This window comes from Hypanus sabinus, chromosome 12 (genome assembly GCF_030144855.1).
Source record: "Hypanus sabinus isolate sHypSab1 chromosome 12, sHypSab1.hap1, whole genome shotgun sequence".
NCBI classification, from domain to species: domain Eukaryota; kingdom Metazoa; phylum Chordata; class Chondrichthyes; order Myliobatiformes; family Dasyatidae; genus Hypanus; species Hypanus sabinus.
The window spans coordinates 47,879,615-47,902,941 of NC_082717.1; the positions used below are offsets into that span (position 1 = coordinate 47,879,615).

The following is a 23,327-nucleotide window of genomic DNA, read 5'->3' on the forward strand; positions in this document are numbered from 1 at the left end:
GACCTGTTCACGTACTTTTCTTGACATGCTGTCTGATGACCTTCATGAAATAATGAATCAAACAAAAAAAAAGAGCCAAGTAAATTAATTAAGATAAGCAAAGGAATCACTGGATGATTTTGGCTGCTTTTAATAAACCCTACATAGGTAAATGCACATGAAGCCAATTCATGAATAAGCCAAGCACTGTAAGTACCAATCATCAGAGGGGCCATAAATTACATAATCAAAGAAAGGAGTCTAAGTATTTATTGTCCTTGAATATGTCTCAATGTGTGGGAGGTTTTGGTGCAAATAGAAAATTCTGCCACGGACTTGGCCCAAAACACATTCCTGCTCCTTTTATTCAGGCCCAATCGCAAACAAACAGGAGACCAAATGTGAAACGCAGAACTACTGACCTTGCGCCGGTTCATAAAAATATTGCGTCTGACTACAGGAGGGAAAGTCAGGTTTTTTTTCCTGAAAATTATTGTGTGGGGAATTGATTTGAGGAAAGCCAGCAGTGCTGTGAAAGCACTCCTCAATGACTTCAAAAAAAAGTTACCCACAATGTAATCTACGGCTCTTTCCTAATATCAACCATACTGGACCTTTGCCACCCAGCAACAATGAATAGCCTGAGTTGTCGTGAAGAGCTCAAAGACAAAAGATGCCAAATTCAAAATTTAATTAAAATAAAGATTTTGGTACATAAAGGACTAAGCTGGCTGAAATTTGAAACAAAAAATATTTTAAAGCACATATAAATAAATGCACAAACCTTTACTCTTTATGCTCAAGGTTTATTGAGTGATTAAGCTACGCAAACAAATGTGTCTTTGTAATGTCCTTCAGGCCATTTATAGGCTGAGCTGCAGGAAATTTCCATCTTCCAAGAAGGACAAATTGTGTAGCTCAACATACATTAAGAACTGACCTTGGAATCAACTCACTCATTTCTCAGTACACTCCTGTGATCAGATGTAAAAATTGCTCATGTCACTTACCGCAAATTCCTGAAGGTCATCCAGCCCCATAATGTAAATCTTAATTAAAAGGTTATTTCAGTTAGAGTGATAAAATAATTAATTTCAGAATCTTCTTGACTAACTACCGAATTGCTAAGGCATTGAAGGCTACAGAGCTAATGTGGTAAATGAGATTCCAGTACACAGAGCTGATGGGACTGAGGGCCTACTCCATGCTATAAAAAGTCCATCTCTGAAGTTCCATCAGGATGTGTATCAAAAGGGATATCTGAAACCATACACATCTCAGTAAACCATGCCATTCCTACTGCTCAGACTGCACCTCAGATGCTGAATTGTATGCAGTTCTTAAATTTTTTTAAAAATGGATTATGAACTGCAAAATGTTCTTTCGTGAACCAACTAGCAGAACATTTGTTGTCTGAAGGAATTAGTGTCAGGAGCTAGACTAAATGTCTATTATGAGCAAAGGCCAAGACTGGTATGTGTGGTTTTGGAAGGAAAGAATAGAACATGCAACATAACCCATTACTAAGAGTATGGAGAAGTTAGCAAATCAATTTGTACCGTGGAGATAAACTATGCAGTTCTCCAGTTGCAGCCCTCTGGCTGGACTCTAGAATATACACAAATTATTAGATTACTGTATCAATACATCACAAATTCTGGAAGTTAATTATAAAATAAAGAAAAACAGGCTACAACACAACCTAGTAGAAGACGACTGACATCACAGCTGTCTTTCACAGCTTGAAGATCATCTCACTGTTACAAGCAGTCAGGGTCCTGCTATTGTCTGCATTTAAAAAGACAGCAGACAGGATTCATTGAACGAAAAGAGGGAGTGACACCATAAATAAATCACACAGAACAAAAATTCCTCAAGCATTTCTAATGCTGCTTCTTCTACTGCAAGTTTTTCCAAAACAATCTGAATCAGAATGAGCAATGCCTGATTTCCATATTAGCACATAACATAATTACATATTTTAAAAATAATCCCTTAGTTTATAAACTGTAGTTGAGCATAGTAAACTAGTTAAAAAGGATAATGGGGCAGAAATCAATGATGTAAAAAAAGTTCTATTCAACACTGAATCTAGGAGCAAAGATACCCAGGATAATATAAGGCACAGCAGAAGAGATTGGGAACATCCAATCTAATCCCCTGCCTCCATGATTTTCCACTCTGTAATACTCATATCATACTGATAGACTGCTTTCTTTATTACAACTATCACTGCTTCTTTGTAGTTGTTAATTCAGCATTAATTGATGCTTTTATTGACAGCAAAATTTTTTAAAAATTGTATTTAATCCATTATTCTTGCGTTATTATAATTACATCAATTTTCCACAGGAGCTCCAAGGCTGCAACAATGAAAATTAAGTCGTGTACCCTATCTGGACAAAAGTGACACAGTCTGGTGAAATTCAACTGTTTCTCAACAGCTGGCTGTACTATGAACTTTGCAGACACATGTGACTTTACTACATTACAGAAGTCAGAATATCAGAAAGTAGAATAATTGTCAACAAACAAAAGCTCAAAGTAAAATTTATTATCAAAGTATATATGTCACCTGATATGTGTTTTCTTGTGGGCGTACTCAGCAAATCCAAGAACCAGAGTACAATCAATGAAAAACTGCACACAACAGGACAGACAAATGGCCAATGTGCAAAAGGCAGCACAGTATACAAAAGAGAAAAAGAAATAATAATAAGCAAGAAATATCAAGAACATGAGATGAAGAGTCTTTGAAAGTGAGTCCAAAGGTTGTGAGAACAGTTCACTAATGGGGCAAGTGAAGTTATCCCCACTGGTTCAAGAATGTGATGGCTGAGGGGTAATAACTTTTCCTGAACCTGGTGGTGAGAGTCCCGAGGCTCCTGTACCTTCTCCCTGAAGGTAGCAGCGAGAAGAGAGCGTGGCCTGGGTGGTGGGGATCCCTGATGATCCATTCTGCTTTCCTGTGACAGTGCACCGTGCAGAAATGCTTAACTGTGGGGAAGATTTTACCCGTGATAGTACTGAATGCTAAGTTGCAGTTGATAAAGAGCATCTTGATGTATGCACCTTTGCTGTCCAGATGTTTCAGTGAGTGAAAAACCAAAGAATTTGTTGTGAAGCAGACGTGCCAATTAGCAAGTTGGAGTGGATCTTTATAATTAAAAAATCTGCAAATGATGTACAAGACCAGATTCTAACCATGAATTAAAACACAATATATCTGATTTAAAGAGAGAGAGCTTTAAAACTGCACAACAGAACCTCCTTTTCTTTGGTTCCACAAATTCATTTAAAAAAATTTCAACGTGGCTCAAGTTTTTTGAACGATTAAATATATTTCTGCCTCAGTGTAGTTTATTACAATACAACTGGGGCTGAAACCTTGGTTAGTAGTAGCTGTAATAAGATGCTCAGGTAGTAGAAAACTTGCTTGGCTAAAGTTTTCTCTATGGCCATTAGAATGATCTATCTATTGAAACTCATCTAAACTTGTTACATGAAACTATCAACAGCCTTATCCCTGAACCACACTAGCATTGCGCTTTAGGTAATTAGTACTGATACACATCTTGTGATAGCCAATGAGCCACCCACTGGAAAGACTTTGTTCCTTTCAGCATGATTTGGGTGTATTGTATTCTTCTGGCATGATGACTTCCTAACATCTACTCATCTTCCCTCATATTCTTCTGACAGTTGAGGCACACATTCAGGGAAATGCTACCGTGACTGGCTGGTCTACTTGGCTTGAAAATCTGTGAAGCTGACAGTGGGTGCAAAAGTGAGAAACTGATTCATTCTCCAACATGAATACTCCATCCCTTCCATCATCAGCATACTCCTCGCATAAAAACATTCGTCCTCCCATAAAGCAGAATTTAAAATAGTTTTATAGGCTTAAAAATGACAAAATTTTTCAGAAGCATTTAAAAGTTACCATGCAACCACAGAGGGGACAATAAACAAAATAATGCTGATGGGGTGATGTTTAATGAGTGGAGGCTACACAGCACAAAAACTGGCACAGATCAACTCGGGCCCAAGGATCAGTTTCAATGCAAAAAATTCTATAACCAATACAAGAACAAGGGACTGGCCTTAATATGAAGATAGGTGGAGGGGCAGGTAGTGTTGAGGAAACAGGTAGGCTGCAGAATTTAGACAGATTAGGAGAATGGGCAAGAAAGTGGCAAGTGAAATACAATGTTGGAAGATGCATGGTCATGCACTTTGGTAGTAGAAATAAATGTGTGGACTATTTTCTAAATGGGGAGAAAATCCAGGAATCTGAGATGCAGAGGGACTTCAAAGTCCTTGTGCAGAACAACCTGAAGGTTAATTTGCTGGTAGAGCTGGAAGTGAGGAATGCAAATGCCATGTTAACATTAATTTCAAGAGGTCTGGACTACAAGAGCAAGGATGTGATGCTGAGGCTTTATAAGGCACTGGTGAGGTCTCACCTTGAGAATTGTGAACAGTTTTGTGCCCCTCATCTTGGAAAAGATGTGCTGGCGTTGGAGACCGTCCAGAGTCGGTTCACAAGGATGATTTTCAGAAATCAAAAGGTTATCATATGAGGGACGTTTGATGGCTCTGGTCTGTACTCACTGGAATTCAAAAGGATGAAGGGGGATCTCATTGAAACCTTTCGAATGTTGAAAGGCCTAGACAGAGTAGGTGTGGAAAGGATGTTTCCCATGGTGGGAGAGTCTAGGACAAGAGGGTGCAGCCTGAAGATAGAGGGGCGTCCTTTCAGAACAGAGATGTGGAGAAATTTCTTTAGCCAAAGGGTGGTAAATTCGTTGCCACGTGCAGCTTTGGAGGCCAGGTTTTGGGTGTATTTAAGGCAGAGATTGATATGCTCTTGATTGGACATGGCATCAAAGGTTATGGGGAGGGAGCCAGGAACTGGGGTTGGGGAGGAAGGAAAAAAAGGATCAGCCATGATTGAATGGCGGAGCAGATTCAATGGGCCAGATGGCCTAATAATGCACCTATGTCTTAAGGTCTTAATAGCATTAATGAGTAAGTTTTCCAGAAAAAAACATTTAAAGATAAAAACACCTGAGAATTATTAAAAGATGAATTTTAAAGTGATATTAATTTCCTTCATGACTGCAATTCTCAAAGTATAAAGTGCAAAATGGATCAGAAAATAATGGGTAAGAAAGCTTCAGTCATGGAAGGGAAGCACCAACCTAAGCATGGTGGTTGGTCAGAAAGAGCAACTTGCTTTTCAATCTTGAGTGGGAGTAAAGCCGAGTTTGTCTTGCAAGATGAACTTTGGACAGCACAGGACAATATTATTACTGCTATGTAAGCCGGGTTCAGTTCCACCACATTCTCCCCATGCACCTGTGGATTTCCTCCACATTCAAAAGCCACGTGTAAGCAGATGAATTGGTCACATAGGTGTAATTAGGTACACTGGGCTAGAAGGTCCTGTTACACGTTACATCTCTAAATAACTCCTGATCATTGAAGTGGACTTTGATAAAGATGCGTGATTAATGATTTCTGTTCTGTAGAGACAAGTGTTAAAGTTTCATTCACAGTTAATTTAAACTGTTTTAAAATCCTTATTTTTAATCAGTCTACAGTCAGCATGTATGGACAATTTTCAACTTTCCTAGCTGATGACCTATTAGCAAGTAGAGAAGTTAATTTCTATTGTTGGATTGGTGACTGTACAAAACAAACAACATTTCATTGCCAACCCTCACATTGCACACTGCATGAGATCACTGTCCACTGTTTTAAAACGTCTTGAAGTGCAGCATTCATGACACTTTTTCACAAAACAGCACAAGGATTACTCCAGGTAGACTGCACCTGTCACAATGCTGGGCATTGTTCCATCAGATTAATCATTAGACTAGAATTATTACACAGTATAAAAAGTATCAGTAATTGTAAACTACTATTATTCTCTTTAAATCTTACAAATAACAGGCGCTTTTGATCTACTGACCCTACAGGAGCAACCTGTCAATTACACTTCCTTCAATACTAAAGGCCTTTAGCGGGCCTTCCCTCTCTTTTTAACTGGCCTCAAAAGTCTAGAGTCTCATTACAAAGAACAAAAGGTCAGAATGAAGCAGTGTGCATCTTTCACTTCAGATTTGCCATAGTGTGAAACATAAATCAGCACTGAATAGATGATGGATAAATTTGATCAAGTTCACACAGCAATGGGTAACATTTATATTGTATCTCCCACTGGGAAGCAGAGTTAAAGTGTGTGATGTAGAAAACAATCAACGTAAAGCCAGAAAGAAAGGGAAAAGGAGACCACTCCACAAGCATGGATCTGTAGATTGCACAACAGACCAAGGTAATAAAGTTATAAAATTGCAGAGACAATAAGGAAAAAATAAGATTAAGAAAATATTAAAAATTAAATGTTAAGTATCGTTATAGCAGGCAAATGAGCAAACTATTGAAACATCAAATGGGATGTGAGCAAGCAATTTAAGTTACTGAGATATCCCCCCCCCGCCCCGAAATCACAGTTGATAAATAATATTGTTGAATTATTGAGGGTAACCAGCTGAAATGCCAGGTGAGGTAACTTTGTCTGCGTGTCTACAATCATGGAACACAAGCCATTAGCCCAAGTTAACTTCAGACATAACCTGTGAGAGGGGTTACATGCATAGCACCACGGTTAAAATATGGTGTTAGCACTCAAAAATCAAAAAGTAAATGGCATAATGGCTACTACGTAAAGCACAGAGCCTACCAGTAGCCGTGGATAATGTCTGAGAAAGCGTACAGAGGACCAACCAGCTAAATATTTAGTATGGTGGTAGGGCAACTCGAAGCAGGCTTATATTATTGTGGTCTTGCTTCATAAATTCACTGGAGCAGTTCAGGAAAATATGGAGCTTATGACAGGGAATCTTCTTAAAGAAAAATATCTCTCCTGCTCAACATCAGTAGTTTTTGCATATTTTTTCTATGACCATCTCTGATCAAATTAAATAGTTAACAAATTATATTATTTGAATCTGTATTGCATTATGCTAATCGTTCATGTAATATTGGAATATTCTTCAGCTTTTCAGGAAAAACAAATGTTCATATATCTGTTCAATCAGGAGAAGCTCCTGGTTTAACTCTAGCTGATTCTGCTCGAGGTTAGGTAAATGGGTCACCATTAATAATAGGAGGGAAACAGGAAGTTCAGACACTGTACTTACCAGGACATTGTGGAAAGTTGCCAAGTAGCACTCCCACATCAAAACCATGGAAACAGAGTGGAGTGCAGCTCTGAACAATATACTAATGTGCAAAAACAAAACCTGAAAATCTTTAAAAAGGATAAATAAATCTGGACGAAGTCTTGACTAATGTTCACTACTTGTGCATTCCCTAACTAAATAGCTAATTTTAGAAATAAGGAATTAATGAAAATATACTTTGCTACTCCTTTTGGTTAAAAATGCACTTTGGTCAGCAATAATGTAGAATCACCTTCTGCCAACAACAATAAGAAATTCTTGAATCAAGAGAAAAACATTTGCTCAAACAGTATATAAAAAGCTCAGTCTTACTAGGTACCAAAGGACAAGAGAAAACATCAAAACTGAAAAGAAGCCAATGCAGTCTAGCAATGACAGGCAACTGACAGAATTTGATATGCAAAGTAGTTTTCATATCATCGGGAATTCACACAAGACACCAGCCAGAAGAGCATTGGTTTAGTGCAAGTGTACAAATGTAAAGTTCATGGGTTGAAATAAGGACTATGACCAGAAAATACCTTAAAGTGAAAACAAGCAGTTTTGATATCGAAAGCTGAAATTGGAATGGAAGATAAGAAGTTGCAAACCATCTGGTTCAACATGTGATACAAATGTTAGGCAAAGATAGACACAGTGATGGCTCTGAGTTGATTTTAAACTATCACACATAACTATTCAATATTCTTCCAGAACAAATATTACAGCTCGCTAAGACTGGTGATTAAACAAAAAGCAAACTGATAATGCAAAGGCAGTTGAGGGATCAGAATGCAGTGAAAAGGAAGAGCCTGACACCACTAAGTCAATTTGTCCAAATGGTGTCACTGGAGGGCAATACCAGAAGGGCCTAGGATGAGACAAGTTAAGGAAACTAAGTAGGGAAGGATGCCATTTAACTGGCAAGTTATAAAAGAAAATGAAGCAAGGACTGTCCAACTGACCCATGAGATAGAACAACATTTTGGTTGAGGTAAGGAAGGCAGAAATAGGTGGCTTGATCATTTAGGAGCTATAGGTCAATATGCTCAAAACACAACAGCAGAATTTGGCTGTTCAGTATGTTGAGTCTGCTCTGCCATTCAATCATTGCTGATTTAAATTTTCCCCTTCAATCCCGATCTCCTCCCTTCCCCCCCCCATACACCTTTACTAATCAAGAACCCATCAACCTCCACATTAAATATACCTAGTTATTTACACCCCCCCCCCTCAAACCAGGATCTGTAGCAATGAATTGGCCACCCTCTAGCTAAGGAAATTCCTCCTGATCTCTGTTCTAAAGGGATACCCTTTTACTCTGAGCTTGTGTCCTTTGATCCTAGACTCTTGCACTAATGTAAACATCTTCTTCAAATCCACTCTCTCCAGACCTTTCAATATTATATAGGTTTCAATGAGATTCTGCCTGCCCTTCCCCCTCCCCCACTTATCTCTTTTTAAAACTCTAGCAAGTATAGGTTCAAAGTCTTCAAACACTTCTGTTAACTCTTTTCCATGGTCACTCTTGTAAACCACCTTGAGACCCTTTCCAAATTCAGCACATCCTTTATCAGAAATGAGGCCCAAAATGGCTCATGATAGATCAGATATGGTCTGACCAACATCTTTTAATTACATACTTTCTTTTATATTCTAGCTCTCTTGTAATTAATATTAACAATGCATTTACCTTCCTTACTACTGATTCAATCAGGAAATTAACTTTTTGAGGAATCCTACAGTGAAACTCAAGTCCACTTGTACCTCTGATTTCTGAATTCTTTCCCCATTTAGAAAATAGTGTACATCTTTATTCCTTCAAGTTCATGACCATACACTTCACTATTTTGTATTCCATCCACCACTTCTTTGCTCATTCTCTTAATCTGTTTAAGTCCTACTTCAGACTCCCTGACCCTCCAGTTAACTTTGTATCATCTGCAAACCTGGCTACAAAGCCATCAATTCAGTTACCCACATCATTAACGGACAACCTGAAAATCAGCTGACCCAACATCAACATTCAGCCAGTCTTCTGCTATACTAGCATCTTTCCTGTAATACCATGGGCTCTTATCATCTGCAGCAGCCTCAAGTATGACACCTTGCCAAAGGCCTTCTGAAAATCCAAGTAACCAACATCCTTTGTCCATCCTGCCTGTTATTTCCTCAAATAATTCCAACAGATTTGTCAGGCAAGATTTCCCCTCAAGGAAACCATGCTGACATTAACTAATTTTATCATGTGCCTCAATGTAACAAAAGCCTCATCCTTAACAATGGACTCCAAAATCTTACCAACCACTGAAGTCAGGCTAACTGTCCTGTAACATACTGCCTTTTGCCTCTCACTCTTCTTAAAGAGTGGAATGAATTTTGGTCAGCTCCTCTCTCATGTCTCCGTGGTTAACATTACACAATTGTAAAAGTGATCATTTCTGATTTTAGTTTCTCTGTCTCAAGTTGCAAGGTGAATTCTATCATATTATAATCACAGCCTCCCAAGAATTTCTTGACCTTAAACTCCCGAATCAAATCTGGTTCACTGTCACGTCAAGTCTATTGTAATTTAACTATATACACATATACCCTCAAATGAGAGGTTTCTCCGAACCAGGGTGTAAAGCACTGTAGTATACATAACACATAACTTATGCAAGTAAGGATGAAATCTACAGATGGAGTACACAATAAACAAACTTAAGTGCATAAATATTGTAAAGTACAGAACAATGTGGCAGGGAGTTCAGAAGCCTAATGGCCTGAGGGAAGAAACTATATCCCATCCTGACCATTCTCGTTTTTATGCATCAGAGTCTCCTACCTGATGGCAGAAAGTCAACAAGGATAGTGGATGATGGGTGGGATCTCTATTAATACGAAGGGTCCTGTGTACACAGTGGTCCTGATAAATGTCCGAGATAGATGGTAGGGAGACCCCTGTGATCCTGTCAGCCATTCTCACAGTCCTTTGTAGGGATTTCCAGTCCAACACTCTCAACTGCTCCCATACCAGACAGAGATGCAACTTGTCAAAACACTCTCAGTAATGATCCAGTAAAACACAGTTAAGGTGGGGGAAACAGCCTCCCTTTCCTCAATCTCCTTAGGAAGTGGAGACACTGCTGTGCCTTCTTGTTCAGGGAGACAATATTAAGGGACAGGTGATGTCGTCCGTGATGTGAACTCCCAGGAACAGGAGCCATGCATTCACGGAGGCAGATGGTTCAGCTGTTCCTCAAGTCCACAATGATTTTCTCAGTCTTCTCCATGTTCAGATTTAGGTTGTTGTTCTCGCACCAATCCACCAGCTGCTCCATTTCCTCTCTGTACTCTGACTTATTATTGTTGTTGTTGTGGAGACTATCAACTGTTGTGTCATCCACAACCCTAACATTCTGGTTTCAGCTGAACCCTGCGACACAGTGATGTGTCAGCAGCAGGCTCAGCACACGGCCCTGGGGAGTGCAAGTGCTCAGCGTAACAGGACTAGGTGCTCTGCTGCCCACACAGACTGACTGTGGTCTTACCGTAAAGAAATCCAGGATCCATTTGCAGAGGGAGGTGTTGAGACCGAGTAAGGGCAGTTTCCTCACCACTTTCTGGGGTACGATGATGTTAAAAGCCAAAATGAAGTACAGTAGCCTGGCGTACAAGACCCCATTTTCCAGGTGGGACAGAGCAGAGGCTATTGATTTGCCAGTGGGTCGATTCGAGCGATAAGCGAACTGGAAAGGGTCCAGTATAGCTGGAAGAATGAATTAAGAAGTGAGCAATGGCAAAGCTGATTTGAAGGATGAGCAGTTCTGGTGCATTGCAAAGCCAGAACGTAACGTGTTCAAGATGCTTTTGGAATCGGGCGTGCAGTTGAAGTGAGCAATTTGGAGAGGAGTCAGGGTGGAGGAGTTTTGAGGCTCATCCACCTAACCGGAGTGTGAGGTTGGATCGATCCAAGTGTGGGGCCGATTTGGAAAGGTCATGAACGGCTTCGGGCTGGGCAAAAGTCTAGCCCTGGAGCATATCACTGACCGGTGAGGTCTAGGCCTGGAGCATATCACTGGCCGGTGAGGTCTAGGCCTGGAGCATATCACTGGCCGGTGAGGTCTAGGCCTGGAGCATATCACTGGCCGGTGAGGTCTAGGCCTGGAGCATATCACTGGCCGATGAGGTCTAGGCCTGGAGCATATCACTGGCCGGTGAGGTCTAGGCCTGGAGCATATCACTGGCCGGTGAGGTCTAGGCCTGGAGCATATCACTGCACCGGGGCTCAGGTCCTAAGACGAGGCACAATCCGGTGTTTGGATATTTGAATGCTGGTCTGGATAGACAGGAATTGCAGGGTGTCGGAGCAGGAGGCAAGGGTCAGGCTGATTTCACTCACTCTCCTGTGATGCTCACTCCTCTTTCCGTGGCACCGAGGCTCTAAGTCTGCTCCAGCTCCAGCTACTACGTGCTTCGTGTCTGCGAGCTTCACGGCAATTTGCCCGCTTCATGACGAACTGCGACCAAGGCTTGGGCTTACTCCAGCAGCACCGGGATACGGGTTTATGGACTCAATTTGGTTCAGAATGCTGTTGCTTGCATCCATTATTTCAATGATTTGGTTTTCTTTCCCTCTCTTTCTCTGCACATTGGGTGTAGGTCTTCCCTTTTTTTAAAAAAATTGGGTTCTTCAGGGTTTCTTGCTTTTTGGCTACCTGTAAGCAGATGAATCTCAAGGTTGTATAATTACACATACTTTGATAATAAATGTACTTTGAACTTTAAATAAAGCTTTATTGTGTTCCATGACCAGCTGCTCAAGTATTCCATAATAGTTGATGTTAATGCCACCGAACTTCAGTAATTTAGGCAGATTACTGTCACTTTCATTGATGGTTGCTGCCTTGCAAACTGAGGGGACAGTGGATTGTTCCAGAGAGATGTTGAGTACAGCCATCCCTCGGTATCCGCGGGGGACTGGTTCCAGGACCGCCCGCGGATATCAAAATCTGCAGATGCTCAAGTCCCTTATATAAAATGGCGTAGTATTTGCATATAACCCACGCACATCCTCCAGTATACTTTAAATCACCTCTAGATCACTTATAATACCTAATACAAAGTAAATGCTATGTAAATAGTTGTTATACTGTATTGTTTAGGGAATAATGACAAGAAAAAGAAGTCTGTACATGCTCAGTATAGACGCAATCATCGTAGCTCTTCTGGGAACGCTGATGCTGCCTCGGCGCCAGCCGATACTGATTCTCCCGTGACCTTTAAGTTCTTGAGGCCGTAGCGCTTTACATAGCTAGCCAGCCATCCCTTACTAGCCCTAAACTCCTTCCTCTTGCTCACAACACAAGTAGCGAACGAACAAGATGCGAGGCAAACAATGCTCAAACAACAAGTGCTGGAGAGAGACTGAGACTGAAATGGTGGGAGGCCACAGCAGGGTATACCCATACATCACTTAATTCGTGTGATGCTCGGCGTGCGGCAAATTCAAGTTTTGCTTTTTGGAACTTTCTGGAATTTTTTTGAATATTTTCGATCCACGGTTGGTTGAATCCGCAGATACAGAGTGCCAACTGTCTATCAACCATCTCAGTTAACTGGGCTGCACAGTCTTTTAGAACCTGACCTGATCTATTTCAGGCTCCACAGCTTTGCTCAGGTTGACTCTGGCCAGGTCCTCCTGACCTCAGTTTCAGCCAGACGAGCGTCCGCTCCCCTGGGGGAGGGGTGCTGGCCTCACCAGCACTTTGTTCTGTGCATCAAACCAGGCATAAAAGACATTCAGCCTGCTGGCCTGGTCACTTGCACACAGGGTAGTCTGTAATCCTCTGAATTCTCTGGCACGGCAGAAGTGGCTGTAAACTCTCTGAGATGCTCCCATTCTGCCTTCCTGAAGGAGTGGGAAAGCTCAGTTCTTTCTTCCCTGAGAGCTGTCCTCTCGCCTGATCATCACCATCCCTGAGCCATGAACATCACCCAATCCAATGGTTCTGGGCTGGACCACAAGCTACTCTAAAAAAAGCATAGGTATCCTACAAATACCTTCTCTTGGGACCCAGCCTGATTTTCTTTGTCTACCTGCATACTGAAGCTCCTCATAACGATGCAAACATTGACTTTCTTACATGCCCTGTCTATCTCCTGCTGTCATTTGTACCTCACATCCTGGTTTGTATACAAATCCCATTGGGGTATTTTTCCCTTGCAGTGTCTTAATGCTACCAACACTTTGCCAAGGATTGATTATATTTACCAGTAGAGCCATTGTCCATCTGCCAGTCATTTCAATAGAAAGTGTATCCTTGCATGTTTAACTTCCAGTTGTGATCTTCTTCCAGCCATGACTCTCTGAAGATTACACTATGCTACTTGCCAATTTCTAATTGCACTACAAGTTCATCTATACTGTGTCCGCTATTCACCACCTCTCTTTTCAAATTTGTCTTTATGTTGTCTGAAGTTAAATTCTTACCCCTTCCTAACCATTCTCTTTTTTTGTGGATGAGTGAGACAAAGGTGGATAGAAAAAATTGTTGCACTTTGATTTTTTTACACTTAATTTTTCTTTCAATACTACTTTAAAAATTGTTTAACGGATATGGCATTCTCCAGCAACAATGCCGTTTATTTTCCATTCCCAATTGCCCTGAATGAAAAACACAATTTGGTATTAAACACATTGAAAAGACAGATGAGGATGTAAAAATCCATACACTGCTACTGTATCCATGCACCTGAAGTTTTGCTAAAATGGCTAAAGCTTCATTTTTCTCCACAATTGACAGTTAGTTTAATAATTTCTCCAAGCCCATGGGGAACTGGGAAGATAAAGAGTAATATAGGATCACATTCTTTACACCTCATTGTGCCATTTCCAAATTCTTGGATTAAAACCAGCCAACAAAAAAGATGTGCCAAATGGAATAAATAAAAAAAACGGGGGGGAAAAAACAAAGCAAGGAATTCCAAGTACTTAACCAGACGGGGAATAATAGCAGTGACAAAACCTGGATATAGTAGCAGTGTTTGGATTTTTACATCCTCACCTGTTTTTCTTAAATATATTTTTATTATTCAAAAAGAATTAGATTCCAAGGAGAATCGATGGGTAAGGTGGTATTGTTTATTATCGAAAAACTAATTTTCACCCCGTTACTTAGAAATTGACATTTTACCAAAAAAACTTACAAATAATGATTGCTTACTGAAGCCCCTGTACATTTCTCCACATTTCATTTAAAAGTGTCAAGTTAAGATTCTGAGTGGACTGGATATTGTTTAGTTTTGTTTCTCCACTTGAGCAAAGAAAAACATGAAAAATATTCTTGCTGCTTATTGATACTACATTACTAGCTAATAAATTAATGGACCAAACTATCTCTGAACCTTCCCAATAAGGGCTGGGTTTGAGAAGTTCAAAAACAAGTCTTTTTGCTAACCACTTCAGATACAACCACTATATAGACATCAAAACGTGACACATTTAGCAGTGCAGGATGTACGCACAATTCCCAAAGTCTTACCTGTGTACCCTGCTGTCCAGCCCCATGAAGACACCATAGCCAGTAGCCATTTGAACATTATCCCTTCAATACGCCAGAACAGTTTACTGTTTAGTAATTTCAGAGGCTGAAGGGCTAATAAATAGAAAACATAGGATGGAATGGCGACCAAATTGTTGATGATCATAAACACAAATCGGATTGTCCCTTTCACCAATATCCAGCTGCTGTACAGTATTTCTTTCTGAGTTATTGCCATGCTTCTACTGTTGCTGTCCGGCCCTGTAGAGACAATTGTACAACATTAAAAATATTATAAATTATGCAAAAACATAAGAAGGAGGCTTGATAACAAGTTTTAAATGTCCTGTAATAACCTGACAGATTAGAATAGGACTGATGATAGCAGGCAAAGGGACTGCTGCTAAGAGTATTGATATCCAAAACATGTAAAAGGTGGTCATAAAATTTAAAACACGTTTGTAATTAGTCTATAAAATATTTGTTCAATCTTGCAATGCTGAACTTTACTAAATAAAATTCAGCTGTTATAGATTTTGAAATGACAAATGGAAGGGTCCTGGGGCAAAGCAACAGTTATTCAAATCAGAACCAAAATTAAACCATGCAAAAATCTCCTCGAAATAAACATGGCACCTTTATCTGGCATACCGAGGCTGTAGCTATTCTCCATTATTTGAGTGTGATCTGCAGCCAGAAGTATTGAAGTAATACTGTTGACTGACAGTGGCACAAAACTGCAGGGGAATTCCGTCTGAACGCTGCAAAGTATTTATGTTGAACACAGACAAGTGCATTCACTTTTTGAAACACTAAAGTTTATTTGGAATAGGCCACTGAAGCGTTTTAAACTTGCATCGAAGTAGTCCGGAATTAGCCAAACACCGAGATACTGAGGGACAGTGGCCGAAGAATCCCTAACTAAGAGACAAAGTGTCCCTTAGGGACAAAAGGGACAAGGTTAGGTCCGAGACAAGGAGAACTTAGAAAGCGTAGGGAGTTTTTTTTTTCCAAATTCGCCTTTATAAAAGGGCGGCACACAGTCAGACATCGAGTGCACTGGAGGTGACGATCAATGGATTTTTGGGTATTGAGGGATATTGGCTTGGAAGCAGTCAGTGCAATTTTAAATCAACATGCCAAGGTCCAAACAAAGAACACTTATAAATTAAATGTGAAACATTAAATATTTATCTCTCCACTAATATTTGTTGTGAAACCGCAAAAAGCCATATCTTACGTATACCGACAATAACGAAAAGGAAGGTGATTTGTGGGAAGTAAAGCTAGCATTATTTAACACAAGAAAACATCAGATGTTCACTTCGGGAAAACACCTTCGAAAAATTTTTTTGCAACGAAGGCTTAGTTAGAAACAGTGCACGCCCAAAATGAGTTGCTACTTTTTTAAAAATTTCTATTTTCTTAAGATCGGTGTTAAAACAACGTAACTCGAATTACAAAAGACAAAAATAAAAGTTTACAGTTTCAGCCTGTATGCTCGTTAGTGAGTATGCACAGCGAATCTTGCAATTTACACGTGCAAGGGTGCACTTTACCTCTTGTCACGACTGCAAAGTAATTTGATTATTTTAATAATTTGTGATAAATTTCCCCCAGATTTCATTCGGGAAATGTGACCAAGCAGCACCTAAATTAGGATATCTAAACCCTCATTCAAAGAGATGTTTTAAAGAGAATCTTACCTATGTTGTTTGGGGACCAGTATATGTAAATTGGTTTGAGATAGATGAAGGAAACAGAGAGGACGCCGGATGGTTACTATTGTGGTAGCTGGGGGTTCATGGGCTGATCGCCTGGGCTGTTACTCATAGATATAACGAGGATAAGCAGCGGTTGCCTGGAGCCACAGGGCCAAGAAGCTGGTTTCCTTACTCATGTCCTGACAAGAATGATAAAACATGAAATGAATACAAATAAACCTTCCGGTGTTAATTCGTTCGCAATGATCCTATCTAACAAGTGGCTAACTGGCCCTTCCCTTACTCACGGCCGTTCCCAGTTTTGCAAAAATATACTTCAAGTCTATGATATCTACTTTCAAGCCGATCAGGTACAACATTAAGCCGACACTATTTCATTCTTGCACCTTCCAGTATGTAAAAAGATACAAATAATCTCGCGATAGTGATCTCACGATTCACCCAAGGCAACGATATGGAACGATTCAGTTCGTCCCCAATGCGAGAAAATAAAGAGAAAACAAAACAGGAAACTCCTTTTTCAAAAGCACCCGGTTGTTTGACTGTCTGGAGATTTTTGCCCCCCCACTATCCACATTGAGGGAAGTAGGCGGCTGGATGACATTGGGAATCACGTGGCTCGCAGATCCTGGCCCTGCAGCACGCCGTGGTCTGCGCTGCGCTGCGCACTCACCGCCCGACGCCCCCGAACCTCGAGCCCCGACACATTCCGCTCTCACAGCGCTCTCCGTGTCTCCCCGGCCTGCACGTAAGCTGCCATCGCCGCATGCCCCACCTCTCTCTGCACGCATTACGCGCCACGCAAGACGTGCCTCCGACCCGGCCGTGTTCGGGCACGGGAGGAACTGAGTACGTCTCAAAAATAATCACAAACTCCGAGGCCACTGCCATCTGGAGCGACTCATTCTGTCCTCGCGAACGGAACACCGCAGGTCGACGGGAGCAATTGGCATCCAGTGATGCCCGTCACGGTGAAAACCAATACGAGGTATTGCCCCGTTAAATGATGAAAATCATGGGGGATCACAAGTCAAGGCTGTGTCTGGTTTCTCAGACGGAGACACAATATGCCTGGATATTACTTGGTAAAAGAAAGGGAAGCTCCTCCCCAGGGTTGAATGAAACTGAGACATGCACTAGGTAAAGTTACACTGGAGGAACTCAGCGGATTTGCATATTTCTTCAATAAGTACGTTTAATGTCAGAGAAATTCTCTTTCTTCACAAACATCCATAAGATCAGAGGAATGCCCCAGAGAATGAATGACAGAACCCCAAAGCCCCCCAGCTCCTTCCTCCCCACACAGTCAGCAGCAAGGCGACGACCCCCACCCCCACCAGCAAAAAAAAATCTGCACCCTCCAAGAGCGCTCAAGTGTGCAGCAAAGCATCAATAAAGACACAGGCTTGCAGCACCCCAAAGACTACCGTTCACCCAGAAATTTGACATACCACATCTCTCCCTAATAAGGGGAAAAGAGGTCCTTGTTTCACAGCGAGAGGGGAGAAATGATACAATTGGCTGATTTATGGGCAAGTTTTGCCCCCACAAAAGCTGCTTGACTTGCTGAGTTTTTCCAAGCAGATTTTTTTTGTTCCAAATTCCAGCATCTGCAGTCCTTTTGTCAATGATAGAAATATTCTGTAGAATAGGTTGCTCTTGTGGAGTAAGAGCACTGATGCTTGGACAAAAAAAGCACACCTTAGCAACATTTAAACACTAATGCTATTTAAACAGGTATTAAAATCTCATTGTTTTGAGTATATTGGTTTTATAAATTATCACTAGAATGTGCACCAATAAAGAGAGGTAGCCAGGTGTAGAGAAAAGCCTCAGGCTGCATCTCATTCCAGAACTGTATGTCCATGTTGGAAAATAATGGATTTAATTATTATGTTATCAATCTGCTCCAAGTTCGAGGCACTGTTGGTGGCTTAGTTGTATGAGGGTGAAGGCACAAGAGTACATGGCAATAGTGGTACCTGACTTCTAGTGAGGCGTACTTAGAAACGCTTCTTTAGGCATAGATGTGAATACACAAACATGTTCTCTCCAGATCAGTGATGGCAGGGGAAGGTTGCAGGTCATCCCAGAGGAGAAGGATTGAGAGATTGGATTTGTTGTTCATATTAGTACTAAAATGAGGAATGAGAGATCCTGCAACTTGAATTTGGGGAGCTATGTAGCAGAATGAAATAAAGACCTCTGTTATAATTTCTGGATTACTCCATGTATATAGGAATAAGTAGATAGGTCAGATGCAGGTATCGCTGAAGAGCAGGTGCAGGAGGTAGCGCTTGGAATCCGTACAAGCTGGACAGGATACACTTAAATTTGAATCATTACATGAAATTTTGCTGAAACTGGTGGTGAGGAGTTAAGATAATTTGACAGCAGAATGGGAAACCGAGCAGGAGTGGGATAGAGGGTGTGGAACAGACAAACAGAAAGGAGAACTGAGTCAACTGGCATGTGAAAGACATACAAGGTAAATGGTGAGGCCTGCTGGAATGCAAGGGGGGAGGGGTCACTTAAATACAGTAAATAGGAGGGAGAATCTGGCACGAAATGGCACCACCACTCAAGATTAAGGAAAACCACAAATTATTTTGTAAATTTATAAGAGTAACAGGGTGTTCAGGGGAAGAGTAAGAACCAAGGTAGCAATGTGTGGATAGAACCCCAGGATGTAGTTGAGGACGTACATTTGATTTAATGTCACTTAAAGTGAAGACTTACATTTGATTTGATAGCTCTGGGCCTGTACTCGTTGGAGTCTAGAAGAAAGAGGGAGGAGGCATCTTATTGAAACGTAGTGAATATTAAAAAGTTTATATAGAGAGAACATGGAGAGACTAGGACTAGAGGGCACAGCCCCAGAAATGAAGGATGTCCTTTAGAACAGGGATGAGAAGGAATTTTAGCCAGAGGATGGTAAATCTGTGGAATTCATTGCCACAGAGAGCTGTAGAGGGAAAGTCATTGGAGATATTTAAAGTGGAGTTTGATAGGTTCTTGATTAGTAGAAACATCAAAGGTTATGGGGAAAAGGCAGGAGAATGAGGTTGAGAGGGAAGTCAGCTTTGATCAAATGGCAGTGCAGGCTGAATGGCCTAATTCTGTTCCTGTGTCTTACGGTCTTTTGTCTTAACTGAAAGCCTCTCACCTATATTCTATATGTAGATAGACATCATAGTTGGAGCCTGGACATGGGGGCCTGAGATACAAGGAGCAGTTGCCTGGAATGTAGGAGATGGAGCGGTGGGTGACCTGATAGAGGTACATTGGATTCTGGTGAATTGGGACACATTAGGACCAGTACAATTTGGTCCAACTAAGCAGCTATGCCATTTAGCTGAAATAGCTAATTTAGCAAATAGCTAAAAAGGTACAGTATATAAAAAAAAACTATTGTTTACCTGAGTAACAAATGGTGTATTTAAATGAAATACAGAACAAATACAGAAATACAGAACAAGTCAAGTCAAGCCACCTTTTTATTGTCATGTCAACCATAACTGCTAGCACAGTACACAGTAAAAATGAGACCATGTTTTTCAGGACTATGGTGTTACATGAAACGGTACAAAAACTAGACTGAACTACGTAAAAAACAACACAGAGAAAACCTACACTAGACTACAGACCTACCCAGGCCTGCATAAAGTGCACAAAACAGTGCAGGCATTACAATAAATGATAAACAAGACAATAGGGCAGTAAGGTGTCAGTCCAGGCTCTGGCTATTGAGGAATCTGATAGCTTGGGGGAAGAAACTGTTACATAGTCTGGACATGAGAGCCTGAATGCTTCGGTACCTCTTCCCAGACGGCAGGAGGGAGAAGAGTTTGTATGAGGGGTGCGTGGGATCCTTCATAACGCTGTTTGCTTTGCAGAAGTAGCATGTAGTGTAAATGTCTGTAATGGCAGGAAGAGAGACCCCGATGATCTTCTCAGCTGACTTCACTATTTGCTGCAGGGTCTTGCGAGCCGAGATGGTGCAATTTCCAAACCAGGCAGTGATGCAGCTGCTCAGGATGCTCTCAATACAACCCCTGTAGAATGTGATGAGGATAGGGGGTAGGAGATGGACTTTCCTCAGCCTTCGCAGAAAGTAGAGACGCTGCTGGGCTTTCTTTGCTATGGAGCTGGTGTTGAGGGACCAGGTGAGATTCTCTGCCAGGTGAACAGCAAGAAATTTGGTTCTCTTAACAATCTCTACCGAGGAGCCGTCGATGTTCAGTGGGGAGTGATTGAACAGTAGTCCTAAGGAACTCTGCCCCAGGCTACTAGGGGGGGCAAGGGAGGAGATTGTTGAGCCTCTGGCGATGATCTTTTGCATCATCAATGGGGATGGGAAAGGTTCCAGAGGATTGGAGGGTTGTGGATGTTGTTCCTTTATTCAAGAAAGGGAGTAGAAATAGCCCAGGAAATTATAGACCAGTGACTCTTACCTCAGTGGTTGGTAAGTTGATGGAGAAGATCCTGAGAGGTAGGATTTATGAACATTTGGAGAGGTATATCGTGATTAGGAGTATCAGCATGGCTTTGTCAAGGGCAGGTCATGCCTTATGAGCCTGATTGAATTTTTTGAGGATGTGACTAAACACATTGATGAAGGAAGAGCAGTAGATGTCGTGTATATGGATTTCAGCAAGGCATTTGATAAGGTACCCCATGCAAGGCTTATTGAGAAAGTAAGGAGGCATGGGATCCAAGGGGACACTGCTTTGTGGATCCAGAACTGGCTTGCCCACAGAAGGCAAAGAGTGTTTGTAGATGGGTCATATTCTGCATGGAGGTCGGTCACCAGTGGAGTGCCTCAGGGATCTGTTCTGAGACCCTTACTCTTCGTGATTTTCATAAATGACCTGGATGAGGAAGTGGAGGGATGGGTTAGTAAGTTTGCTGATGATACAAAGGTTGGAGGTGTTGTGGATAGTGTGGAGGGCTGTCAGAGTTTACGGCAGGACATTGATAGCATGCAAAACTGGGCTGAGAAGTAGCAGATGGAGTTCAACCCAGATAAGTGTGAAGTGGTTTATTTTGGTAGGTCAAATATGATGGCAGAATATAGTATTAATGGTAAGACTCTTGGCAGTGTGGAGGATCAGAGGGATCTTGTGGTCCGAGTCCGTAGGACACTCAAAGCAGCTGCACAGGTTGACTCTGTGGTTAAGAAGGTGTACGGTGTATTGGCCTTCATCAATCGTGGAATTGAATTTAGGAGCCGAGAGGTAATGTTGCAGCTATATAGGACCCTGGTCAGAACCCACTTGGAGTACTGTGCTAGTTTCTGTTCACTTCACTACAGGAAGGAATTGGAAGCCATAGAAAGGGTGCAGTTGAGATTGAGACTTGAGCCTGGATTGGCGAACATGCCTTATGAGAGTAGTTTGAGTGAACTCGGCCTTTTCTCCTTGGAGCAAAGGAGGATGAGAGGTGACCTGGTAGAGGTGTATAAGATGATGAGAGGTATTGATCGTGTGGGTAGTCAGAGACTTTTTCCCACGGCTGAAATGGTTGCCCCAAGAGGACACAGGTTTAAGGTGCTGGGGAGTAGGTACAGAGATGTCAAGGGTAAGTTTTTTACTCAGAGAGTGGTGAGTGCGTGGAATGGGCTGCCAGCAACGGTGGTGGAGGCAGATACGATAGGGTCTTATAAAAGGCTTTTACATGGAGCTTAGTAAAATAAAGGGATATAGGTAAGCCTAGTAATTTCTAAGGTAGGGACATGTTTGGCACAACTTTGTGGGCCGAAAGGTCTGTGTAGTGCTGTAGGTTTTCTATGTTTCTAATATTCTGCTATTTAATGGATGAGCTTTGATTTTATTGATAGTAGATATTACAAGAGTCATGCTTGAAAAAAGTTGCTAGCTGGGGTTTTCGGTTGCGAGATGTTGACAAAGAATTACACAATGGATTGCAGACAGACTTGGAATTTCTTTTTTCAGAAATGCCACTAAACCAACATGGCAACCTGCCATATATGGTGCGCTATTTTTTGCAGAAGGAATCGTGTTCTTAATTGGAATAATTTTATCCTCAATGTACATTTTGAGCTCATTGTAGTTTGATTCTCCATTTACATTTGTTCTTAACTTTTTACAAAAGAGAATCTCTTCAGAAACTTTCCCATTTTTGACAAACTGTACATATGCCATTAGCAATGCGTCATCGTCTCGCAGGGTTGACTCATCCAGTTGTATCCCAAATTCTGCTTTTGTAGCTCTGTGCATAGTTGCTATTCAAAGTCTTCGCTCATTTTGTCAATATGAAGAGCTACAGAGTTACTACACAGAGGAATTTATTTTAAAATACTGGTATCCATTTTGAGAACAGTGGTAAGCACTTTTGATACAGAAGGCATTATTAATCTTCCATCAATTGTATGAGAATTTTCCACACTTTGCTATCATTTTGGAAATTTTATTAAGTAATGAGACCACTATCAAGATAATTTTTAGCTTTCTTAGTAAATGACTTTTCAAATGTGCATTTGTGCAAATTTCAAATGTGCAGCACTTTTCAAATGCTTCTTTCATCTCTTAGAACTGAGTAATACAATAAGCAGCCTTTTGAGGGTGTCTTTTACAGAAGTGTTCCTGCAAACTTGATGGCTTCATGGCTTCATTTGACAGTACATTATTACAAATAATGACACTGAACACCCACTTCAACTTGGCAATTAACATATAATTCAGAAGGTATTGACAAAACAACTTTCCAAGTTCGATATCAAACACATTGAAAACCTAAACATCGTGCAAAAATTACAATCAGATCTCCCAAAGCAGAAACTTATGAATTTTGTTTAATTTACCGTGAAAGAGTAGAGGAAAAGTTTGCAGCCTTTTTCTGTGAGAATC

General features: G+C 41.1%; 2 protein-coding genes across 6 annotated transcripts in view; one reads left to right on the forward strand and one right to left on the reverse strand.

Annotated features, from left to right (window-relative positions):
• Positions 1 to 17,255, reverse strand: part of lpgat1 (lysophosphatidylglycerol acyltransferase 1) — a 70,639-nt gene extending 53,384 nt beyond the window's left edge. Inside the window, exons 1-3 of the mRNA XM_059985891.1 lie at positions 17,132 to 17,255; positions 16,441 to 16,637; positions 14,735 to 14,995 (exon numbers count right to left, since the gene is read on the reverse strand). Of these exons, the coding sequence (XP_059841874.1) occupies positions 14,735 to 14,972 (238 nt within the window). The 5' untranslated portion in view covers positions 14,973 to 14,995; positions 16,441 to 16,637; positions 17,132 to 17,255. The remainder of the gene's footprint in view (positions 1 to 14,734; positions 14,996 to 16,440; positions 16,638 to 17,131) is intronic.
• Positions 6,301 to 23,327, forward strand: part of nek2 (NIMA-related kinase 2) — a 62,700-nt gene continuing 45,673 nt past the window's right edge. For 2 of the 5 annotated variants that reach the window (XM_059985877.1, XM_059985878.1), the window contains exon 1: positions 17,225 to 17,446. In XM_059985877.1, the coding sequence (XP_059841860.1) occupies positions 17,225 to 17,446 (222 nt within the window). Of the gene's footprint in view, positions 6,320 to 17,224; positions 17,447 to 23,327 lie in introns of those variants that run through there. The other 3 variants (XM_059985890.1, XM_059985879.1, XM_059985881.1) reach the window with 3 other exon arrangements.